Source organism: Oncorhynchus nerka, linkage group LG18 (assembly GCF_034236695.1).
Source record: "Oncorhynchus nerka isolate Pitt River linkage group LG18, Oner_Uvic_2.0, whole genome shotgun sequence".
In the NCBI taxonomy this organism is placed as follows: Eukaryota; Metazoa; Chordata; class Actinopteri; order Salmoniformes; family Salmonidae; genus Oncorhynchus; species Oncorhynchus nerka.
In genome coordinates, this window is record NC_088413.1 from 2343513 (window position 1) to 2355257 (window position 11745).

Here is an 11745-nt window from a genome sequence, read left to right on the forward strand (position 1 = left end):
GTCCTCTCTCCTCAGTCCTCTCTCCTCAGTCCTTTCTCCCTACAGTCCTCTGTTAATAATGTTTCCTCTCTCCTCAGTCCTCTCTCCTCAGTCCTCTCTCCTCAGTCCTTTCTCCCTACAGTCCTCTGATAATAATGTGTCCTCTCTCCTCAGTCCTCTCTCCCTACAGTCCTCTGATAATAATGTGTCCTCTCTCCTCAGTCCTCTCCCTCCCCTACAGTCCTCTGATAATAATGTGTCCTCTCTCCTCAGTCAGTCCTCTCTCCCTACAGTCCTCTGATAATAATGTGTCCTCTCTCCTCAGTCCTCTCTCTCCTCAGTCCTCTCTCCTCAGTCCTCTCTCCCTACAGTCCTCTGATAATAATGTGTCCTCTCTCCTCAGTCCTCTCTCCTCAGTCCTCTCTCCTCAGTCCTCTCTCCCTACAGTCCTCTGTTAATAATGTTTCCTCTCTCCTCAGTCCTCTCTCCCTACAGTCCTCTGATAATAATGTCCTCTCCCCTACAGTCCTCTCCTCAGTCCCTCTCCTCAGTCCTCTCCCTCAGTCCTCTCCAGTATTCCTAATAATGTCCTCTCTCTCAGTCCTCCTCAGTCCTCTCTCCCTACAGTCCTCTGATAATAATGTTTCCTCTCTCCTCAGTCCTCTCTCCCTACAGTCCTCTGATAATAATGTGTCCTCTCTCCTCAGTCCTCTCTCCTCAGTCCTCTCTCCCTACAGTCCTCTGTTAATAATGTTTCCTCTCTCCTCAGTCCTCTCTCCTCAGTCCTCTCTCCTCAGTCCTCTCTCCCTACAGTCCTCTGATAATAATGTGTCCTCTCTCCTCAGTCCTCTCTCCTCAGTCCTCTCTCCCTACAGTCCTCTGTTAATAATGTTTCCTCTCTCCTCAGTCCTCTCTCCCTACAGTCCTCTGATAATAATGTGTCCTCTCTCCTCAGTCCTCTCTCCTCAGTCCTCTCTCCCTACAGTCCTCTGTTAATAATGTTTCCTCTCTCCTCAGTCCTCTCTCCCTACAGTCCTCTGATAATAATGTTTCCTCTCTCCTCAGTCCTCTCTCCCTACAGTCCTCTGATAATAATGTGTCCTCTCTCCTCAGTCCTCTCTCCTCAGTCCTCTGATAATAATGTTTCCTCTCTCCTCAGTCCTCTCTCCCTACAGTCCTCTGATAATAATGTTTCCTCTCTCCTCAGTCCTCTCTCCCTACAGTTTCAGCGTAGGGGACACGTCCTGTCTGCAGCCCTATGCACACGGAGGCTTCTTCCTGCTGGTCAAAACCCCCAGAACGTACAGCTTCGTAAGTAACACGACCACAACACGACCACAACACGACCGCAGTACGACCACAACACGACCGCAGTACGACCACAACACGACCGCAGTACGACCACAACACGACCGCAACACGACCGCAGTACGACCACAACACGACCGCAACACGACCGCAACACGACCACAACACGACCGCAACACGACCGCAACACGACCGCAGTACGACCGCAACACGACCGCAACACGACCGCAACACGACCGCAACACGACCGCAGTACGACCACAACACGACCGCAACACGACCGCAGTACGACCGCAACACGACCGCAACACGACCGCAGTACGACATTCATTAAACAACATAACACCGCGTTTAAATGGTTTACACTGAAAGGAACATTCCATCTTTCAGGAGATTTGTTTGATATTTGATATTCATACTGCCTCATACGGTGTCATACTGCCTCATTCTGCCTCATACGGTGTCATACTGCCTCATTCTGCCTCATACGGTGTCATACTGCCTCATTCTGCCTCATACGGTATCATACTGCCTCATACTGCCTCATACTGCCTCATACTGCGTTATACTGCCCCATACTGCGTTATACTGCCTCATACGGCGTCATACAGCCTCATACGGTGTCATACTGCCTCATACGGTGTCATACTGCCTCACACGGTGTCATACTGCCTCATACTGTGGCATGCTGCCTCGTACTGTGTCATACTGCATGCGTCGTACTGTGTCATACAGCCTCATACTGTGTCATACTGCCTCATACTGTGTCATACTGCCTCACACGGTGTCATACAGCCTCATACGGTGTCATACTGCCTCACACGGTGTCATACAGCCTCATACGGTGTTATACTGCCTCATACTGTGTCGTACTGCCTCACACGGTGTCGTACTGCCTCACACGGTGTCGTACTGCCTCACACGGTGTCGTACTGCCTCATACTGCCTCATACTGCGTCGTACTGCCTCGTACTGCCTCATACAGCGTCGTACAGCGTCGTACTGCCTCATACTGCGTCGTACTGCCTCATACAGCGTCGTACTGCCTCATACAGCGTCGTACTGCCTCATACAGCGTCGTACTGCCTCATACTGCGTCGTACTGCCTCATACTGCGTCGTACTGCCTCATACTGCGTCGTACTGCCTCGTACTGCGTCGTACTGCGTCGTACTGCCTCATACTGCGTCGTACTGCCTCGTACTGCCTCATACTGCGTCGTACTGCCTCATACTGCGTCGTACTGCCTCGTACTGCGTCGTACTGCCTCATACAGCGTCGTACTGCCTCATACTGCGTCGTACTGCCTCATACTGCGTCGTACTGCCTCATACTGCGTCGTACTGCCTCATACTGCGTCGTACTGCCTCATACTGCGTCGTACTGCCTCATACTGCGTCGTACTGCCTCATACTGCGTCGTACTGCCTCATACTGCGTCGTACTGCCTCATACTGCGTCGTACTGCCTCATACTGCGTCGTACTGCCTCATACGGTGTCGTACTGCCTCATACGGTGTCGTACTGCCTCATACTGTGTCATACTGCCTCATACTGTCATACTGCCTCATACTGCGTTATACTGCCCCATACTGCGTTATACTGCCTCATACTGCGTTATACTGCCTCATACGGCGTCATACAGCCTCATACGGTGTCATACTGCCTCATACTGCCTCATACGCTGTCATACTGCCTCATACGCTGTCATACTGCCTCATACTGTGTCATACTGCCTCATACGGTGTCATACTGCCTCATACGGTGCGATACTTTCTGTATTTTTAAAGTTCTATATGTTGACCAAGTTGCTTGTCTCTGTCCGTGTCTCTGTCCGTGTCTCTGTCCGTGTCTCTGTCCGTGTCTCTGTCCGTGTCTCTGTCCGTGTCTCTGTCCGTGTCTCTGTCCGTGTCTCTGTCCGTGTGTCTCTGTCCGTGTCTCTGTCCGTGTCTCTCTGTCCGTGTCTCTGTCCGTGTGTCTCTGTCCGTGTCTCTGTCCGTGTCTCTGTCCCTGTCTCTGTCCGTGTCTCTCTGTCCGTGTGTCTCTGTCCGTGTCTCTCTGTCCGTGTGTCTCTGTCCGTGTGTCTCTGTCCCTGTGTCTCTGTCCGTGTCTCTGTCCGTGTCTCTGTCCGTGTGTCTCTGTCCGTGTGTCTGTCCGTGTCTCTGTCCGTGTCTCTGTCCGTGTCTCTGTCCGTGTCTCTGTCCGTGTGTCTCTGTCCGTGTGTCTCTGTCCGTGTGTCTCTGTCCGTGTGTCTCTGTCCGTGTGTCTCTGTCCGTGTCTCTGTCCGTGTGTCTCTGTCCGTGTGTCTCTGTCCGTGTCTCTGTCCGTGTGTCTCTGTCCGTGTGTCTCTGTCCGTGTGTGTCTCTGTCCGTGTGTCTCTGTCCGTGTGTCTCTGTCCGTGTGTGTCTCTGTCCGTGTGTCTCTGTCCGTGTGTCTCTGTCCGTGTGTGTCTCTGTCCGTGTGTCTCTGTCCGTGTGTCTCTGTCCGTGTGTCTCTGTCCGTGTGTCTCTGTCCGTGTCTCTGTCCGTGTGTCTCTGTCCGTGTGTCTCTGTCCGTGTGTCTCTGTCCGTGTGTCTCTGTCCGTGTCTCTGTCCGTGTGTCTCTTCAGGAGACGATGGAGCAGCAGCTGTCTGAGCCTCAGGTCCTGACTCCTGACTTCAGCAAACCAGAGGTGAGAGGTCATAGATCAGCTCCAGTGTGTTGTGTGTTTGATCTGCTGTGTGTTGGAGCCGTCTCTGAGCAGTTTCCTGTTTTGTCCATTGTGAATGTGTCCCTCAGGCCCCGCTGCAGATCCACGCCGCCATGCTGGCTCTTGATGCCTTCCAGGAGCAACACAACAGACTGCCCAATATTGGGTAACACAACCCCTAGTCTCTACCCTCTAGCCCCTCCCCCTTGCCCCTACTCCCTAGCCCCGACCCCCGACCCCTAGTCCCTACCCTCTACCCTCTAGTCCCTCCACCTAGCCCCACCCCCGGCCCCTACTCCCCTAGCCCCTCCCCCGACCCCTACTCCCAAGCCCCTCCCCCTACTCCCAAGCCCCTCCCCCGGCACCTCCCCTCTAGCCCCTCCCCCTGACCCCTATTCCCTAGCCCCGACCCCTACTTCCTAGCCCCTCCCCCTGGCACCTACTCCCTAGCCCCTCCCCTAATCCCAAGCCCCTCCCCCGGCACCTACCCTCTAGCCCCTCCCCCCGACCCCTACTCCCTAGCCCCTACTTCCTCTATAGCTGGTTGGTCCCTAGCCCCTACTTCCTGTATAGCTGGTTGGTCCCTAGCCCCTACTTCCTCTATAGCTGGTTGGGTCCCTAGCCCCTACTTCCTCTATAGCTGGTTGGTCCCTAGCCTCTACTTCCTGTAAAGCTGGTTGGTCCCTAGCCTCTACTTCCTGTATAGCTGGTTGGTCCCTAGCCCCTACTTCCAGTATAGCTGGTTGGTCCCTAGCCCTACTTCCTGTATAGCTGGTTGGTCCCTAGCCCCTACTTCCTGTATAGCTGGTTGGTCCCTAGCCCCTACTTCCGGTATAGCTGGTTGGTCCCTAGCCCTACTTCCTCTATAGCTGGTTGGTCCCTAGCCCTACTTCCTCTATAGCTGGTTGGTCCCTAGCCCCTACTTCCTGTATAGCTGGTTAGTCCCTAGCCCCTACTTCCTGTATAGCTGGTTGGTCCCTATCCTCTACTTCCTGTAAAGCTGGTTGGTCCCTAGCCTCTACTTCCTGTATAGCTGGTTGGTCCCTAGCCCCTACTTCCTGTATAGCTGGTTAGTCCCTAGCCCCTACTTCCTGTATAGCTGGTTGGTCCCTAGCCTCTACTTCCTGTAAAGCTGGTTGGTCCCTAGCCTCTACTTCCTGTAAAGCTGGTTGGTCCCTAGCCCCTACTTCCTCTATAGCTGGTTGGTCCCTAGCCCCTACTTCCTGTATAGCTGGTTGGTCCCTAGCCTCTACTTCCTGTAAAGCTGGTTGGTCCCTAGCCTCTACTTCCTCTATAGCTGGTTGGTCCCTAGCCCCTACTTCCTCTATAGCTGGTTGGTCCCTAGCCCCTACTTCCTCTATAGCTGGTTAGTCCCTAGCCCCTACTTCCTCTATAGCTGGTTGGTCCCTAGCCCCTACTTCCTCTATAGCTGGTTGGTCCCTAGCCCCTACTTCCTGTATAGCTGGTTGGTCCCTAGCCCCTACTTCCTGTATAGCTGGTGGGTCCCTAGCCCCTACTTCCTGTATAGCTGGTTGGTCCCTAGCCCCTACTTCCTGTATAGCTGGTGGGTCCCTAGCCCCTACTTCCTGTATAGCTGGTTGGTCCCTAGCCCCTACTTCCTCTATAGCTGGTTGGTCCCTAGCCCCTACTTCCTGTATAGCTGGTTGGTCCCTAGCCCCTACTTCCTCTATAGCTGGTTGGTCCCTAGCCCCTACTTCCTCTATAGCTGGTTGGTCCCTAGCCCCTACTTCCTCTATAGCTGGTTGGTCCCTAGCCCCTACTTCCTCTATAGCTGGTTGGTCCCTAGCCCCTACTTCCTGTAAAGCTGGTTGTGATTTGTTGTTTTCTCCAGGTGCTGTCAGGATGCGGAGGTTCTGGTCAAACTAACAGAGGAAGTCAACCACACCTTGACAAACGCAGTGAGTGTTTCATCTACACACACTGTTGTAGGTATCAGCACACACACACACTCATGACACTCCTGTCTCCTCTCCTCTCCTCTCTCCATCCCCTCTCTCCTCTCTCCCTCCCCTCTCTCCTCTCTCCCTCCCTCTCTCTCCTCTCCACTCTCTCCCTCCCTTTCTCCTCTTCCTTCTCCCTCCCTTTCTCCTCTTCCTTCTCCCATCTTCTCCTCTCCCCTCTCTCCCTCCCTTTCTCCCGCCCTCTGCCCTCTCCTCTCTCCTCTCCTCTCCTCTCCTCTCCTCTCTCCTCTCCTCTCCTCTCCTCTCCTCTCCTCTCCGCTCCTCTCCTTCTCCTTCTCCTTTCCTCTCCAGGCTCCAGTGAATAGTGAGTTGGTGCGTTGTCTCTCCAGAACGGCGCAGGGTTCTCTCCCTCCATTGGCTGCGGCGGTGGGGGGCATTGCCAGTCAGGAGGTCCTCAAGGCCCTCACGGGGAAGTTTGCCCCACTACAGCAATGGGTAGGTCAACCTACTGCTATCCACCTCACAGAGGGTAGGTCATTTATTTTTCTGGTGTTAGAATTCTAATACTGTAGTCTCTCTCTCTCTCTCTCTCTCTGTCTCTCTGTCTCTCTCTCTCTCTCTCTCTGTCTCTCTGTCTCTCTCTCTCTCTCCCCTCTCTGTCTCTCTCTCTCTCTCTCTCTCTCTCTCTCTCTCTCTCTCTCTCTCTCTCTCTCTCTCTGTCTCTCTCTCTCTCTCTGTCTCTCTCTCTCCCCTCTCTCTTTCTGTCTCTCTCCCCTCTCTCTTTCTGTCTCCCCTCTCTGTCTCTCTTTCTGTCTCTCTCTCTCTCTCCCCTCTCTCTCTCTTTCTGTCTCTCTGTCTCTCTCTTTCTGTCTCTCACTCTCTCTCTCTCTCTCTCCCCTCTCTGTCTCCTCTGTCTCTCTTTCTGTCTCTCTCTCTCTCTCTCTCTCTCTCTCTCTCTCTCTCTCTGTCTCTCTCTCTCCCCTCTTTCTGTCTCTCTCCCCTCTCTCTTTCTGTCTCTCTCCCCTCTCTGTCTCTCTTTCTCTCTCTCTCTCTCTCTCTCTCTCTCCCCTCTGTCTCTCTTTCTGTCTCTCTCTCTCTCTCCCCTCTGTCTCTCTTTCTGTCTCTCTGTCTCTCTCTCTCTGTCTCTCTCTTTCTGTCTCTCACTCTCTCTCTCTCTCTCTCCCCTCTCTGTCTCCTCTGTCTCTCTTTCTGTCTCTCTCTCTCTCTCTCTCTCTCTCTCCCCTCTGTCTCTCTTTCTGTCTCTCTCTCTCTCTCCCTCTCTCTGTCTCTCTTTTCTGTCTCTCTCTGTCTCTCTCTTTCTGTCTCTCTCTGTCTCTCTCTTTCTGTCTCTCTCTCTCTCTCTCTCTCTCTCTCTCTCTCTCTCTCTACATTCTCTGTCCTCTCTCTCTCCTCCTCTCTTCCCTCTCTCCACTCTCCCCTCTCTCTCCCCTTCTCTCTCTCTACATTCTCTGTCCTCTCTCTCTCCTCCTCTCTCCTCCTCTCTTCTCTCTCCTCTCTTTCTAGTTCTATCTAGATGCCATAGAGGTAGTGAAACCACTACTGTCTCTATCAGCAGAGGAGTTTAGCCCCAGGTAAAACAAACACACACACACACACACACAAACAGAACACGACAAAGAATCTGAAACGCATAAAGATACGTGTGTGTGTGTGTGTGTGTGTGTGTGTGTGTGTGTAGGGGTGATCGGTACGACGGGCTGAGGGCCTGCATCGGGGAGACCATGTGTCTGGAACTCCACAAGCTGAGAGTCTTTATGGTGACAACCCACGCTATAACACCCCACGCTGTTACACCCCACGCTGTTACAACCCACGCTGTTACAACCCACGCTGTTACAACCCACACTATAACAACCCACTCTGTTACAACCCACGCTGTTACAACCCACGCTGTTACAACCCACACTGTTATAACCCACACTGTTACAACCCACACTATAACAACCCACTCTGTTACAACCCACGCTGTTATAACCCACGCTGTTACAACCCACGCTGTTACAACCCACGCTGTTACAACCCACGCTATAACAACCCACGCTGTTACAACCCACGCTGTTACAACCCACGCTGTTACAACCCACACTATAACAACCCACACTGTTATAACCCACACTGTCACAACCCACACTGTCACAACCCACACTGTCACAACCCACACTGTCACAACCCACACTGTCACAACCCACACTGTCACAACCCACACTGCCACAACCCACACTGCCACAACCCACACTGCCACAACCCACACTGTCACAACCCACACTGTCACAACCCACTACTGTCACAACCCACACTGTCACAACCCACACTGTCACAACCCACGCTGTTACAACCCACGCTGTCACAACCCACACTGTCACAACCCACACTGTCACAACCCACACTGGCACAACCCACACTGTTACAACCCACACTGTCACAACCCACTACTGTCACAACCCACACTGTTACAACCCACACTGTCACAACCCACACTGTCACAACCCACACTGTCACAACCCACTACCCACACTGTCACAACCCACACTGTCACAACCCACACTGTTACAACCCACGTTGGTACAGCCAACGGGTTTACAACCCACGCTGGCACAACCCACGCTGGCACAACCCACGCTGGCACAACCCACACTGGCACAACCTACGCTGGCACAACCCACACTGTCAAAACCCACACTGTTAAAACCCACACTGTGACAACCCACATGTATCAGTACCCACACTGTTAAAACCCACACTGTGACAACCCACGCTGTTACAACCCACACTATAACAACCCACACTGTTACAACCCACACTGTTACAACCCACACTGTTACAGCCCACACTGTTACAACCCACACTGTTACAACCCACGCTGTTACAACCCACGCTGTTACAACCCACACTGTCACAACCCACACTGTTACAACCCACGCTGGCACAACCCACGCTGGCACAACCCACACTGTTACAACCCACACTGTCACAACCCACACTGTTACAACCCACACTGTCACAACCCACACTGTTACAACCCACGCTGGTACAGCCAACGGGTTTACAACCCACACTGTCAAAACCCACGCTGGCACAACCCACGCTGGCACAACCCACGCTGTTACAACCCACGCTGTCACAACCCACGCTGTCACAACCCACGCTGTCACAACCCACACTGTCACAACCCACTACTGTCACAACCCACTACTGTCACAACCCACACTGTCACAACCCACACTGTCACAACCCACACTGTTACAACCCACACTGTCACAACCCACGCTGTTACAACCCACGCTGTGACAACCCACGCTGTTACAACCCACGCTGGTACAGCCAACGGGTTTACAACCCACACTGTCAAAACCCACGCTGGCACAACCCACGCTGTTACAACCCACACTATAACAACCCACTCTGTTACAACCCACACTATAACAACCCACTCTGTTACAACCCACACTGTCACAACCCACTACTGTCACAACCCACACTGCCACAACCCACACTGTCACAACCCACACTGTCACAACCCACACTGTTACAACCCACACTGTTACAACCCACTACTGTCACAACCCACTACTGTCACAACCCACACTGTCACAACCCACACTGGCACAACCCACGCTGTTACAACCCACGCTGTTACAACCCACGCTGTCACAACCCACACTGTCACAACCCACACTGTCACAACCCACACTGGCACAACCCACACTGTTACAACCCACACTGTCACAACCCACTACTGTCACAACCCACTACTGTCACAACCCACACTGTCACAACCCACACTGTCACAACCCACACTGTCACAACCCACACTGTCACAACCCACACTGTTACAACCCACGTTGGTTTTACAACCCACGCTGGCACAACCCACGCTGGCACAACCCACGCTGGCACAACCCACACTGGCACAACCTACGCTGGCACAACCCACACTGTCAAAACCCACACTGTTAAAACCCACACTGTGACAACCCACATGTATCAGTACCCACACTGTTAAAACCCACACTGTGACAACCCACGCTGTTACAACACACTATAACAACCCACACTGTTACAACCCACACTGTTACAACCCACACTGTTACACTGTTACAACCCACGCTGTTACAACCCACGCTGTCACAACCCACACTGTCACAACCCACACTGTCACAACCCACACTGTCACAACCCACACTGTCACAACCCACACTGTCACAACCCACACTGTTACAACCCACGTTGGTACAGCCAACGGGTTTACAACCCACGCTGGCACAACCCACGCTGGCACAACCCACGCTGGCACAACCCACACTGGCACAACCTACGCTGGCACAACCCACACTGTCAAAACCCACACTGTTAAAACCCACACTGTGACAACCCACATGTATCAGTACCCACACTGTTAAAACCCACACTGTGACAACCCACGCTGTTACAACACACTATAACAACTCACACTGTTACAACCCACACTGTTACAACCCACACTGTTACAGCCCACACTGTTACAACCCACACTGTTACAACCCACGCTGTTACAACCCACGCTGTCACAACCCACACTGTCACAACCCACACTGTCACAACCCACACTGTCACAACCCACACTGTCACAACCCACGCTGGCACAACCCACGCTGGCACAACCCACACTGTTACAACCCACACTGTCACAACCCACACTGTTACAACCCACACTGTCACAACCCACACTGTTACAACCCACGCTGGTACAGCCAACGGGTTTACAACCCACACTGTCAAAACCCACGCTGGCACAACCCACGCTGGCACAACCCACACTGGCACAACCCACACTGGCACAACCCACGCTGGCACAACCCACGCTGGCACAACCCACGCTGGCACAACCCACGCTGTCAAAACCCACACTGTCAAAACCCACACTGTGACAACCCACACTGTTACAGCCCACGCTGTTACAACCCACACTGTTACAACCCACGCTGTCACAACCCACGCTGTCACAACCCACGCTGTCACAACCCACGCTGTTACAACCCACACTGTCACAACCCACTACTGTCACAACCCACTACTGTCACAACCCACACTGTCACAACCCACTACTGTCACAACCCACTACTGTCACAACCCACACTGTTACAACCCACACTGCACAACCCACACTGTTACAACCCACACTGTCACAACCCACTACTGTTACAACCCACACTGTCACAACCCACGCTGTCACAACCCACGCTGTTACAACCCACGCTGGTACAGCCAACGGGTTTACAACCCACACTGTCAAAACCCACGCTGGCACAACCCACGCTGTTACAACCCACACTATAACAACCCACTCTGTTACAACCCACACTATAACAACCCACTCTGTTACAACCCACGCTGGCACAACCCACACTGTTACAACCCACACTGCCACAACCCACACTGTCACAACCCACACTGCCACAACCCACACTATAACAACCCACGCTGGCACAACCCACACTGTTACAACCCACGCTGGCACAACCCACTACTGTCACAACCCACACTGCCACAACCCACACTGTCACAACCCACACTGCCACAACCCACACTGTCACAACCCACACTGCCACAACCCACACTAAAACAACCCACGCTGGCACAACCCACACTGTTACAACCCACACTGTTACAACCCACACTGTCACAACCCACACTGCCACAACCCAAACTGCCACAACCCACACTGTCACAACCCACACTGCCACAACCCACACTATAACAACCCACGCTGGCACAACCCACACTGTTACAACCCACACTATAACAACCCACACTGTAACAACCCACACTGCCACAACCCACACTGTTAC

At 53.1% G+C, this 11745-nt stretch overlaps 1 protein-coding gene across 1 annotated transcript in view; it reads left to right on the forward strand.

Moving 5' to 3' along the window:
* Positions 1 to 11745, forward strand: part of LOC135561692 (ubiquitin-like modifier-activating enzyme 6) — a 55593-nt gene that overhangs the window by 35387 nt on the left and 8461 nt on the right. Inside the window, 7 exon segments of the mRNA XM_065003419.1 lie at positions 1187 to 1290; positions 3894 to 3956; positions 4064 to 4140; positions 5827 to 5893; positions 6248 to 6391; positions 7421 to 7488; positions 7596 to 7674. Of these exon segments, the coding sequence (XP_064859491.1) occupies positions 1187 to 1290; positions 3894 to 3956; positions 4064 to 4140; positions 5827 to 5893; positions 6248 to 6391; positions 7421 to 7488; positions 7596 to 7674 (602 nt within the window).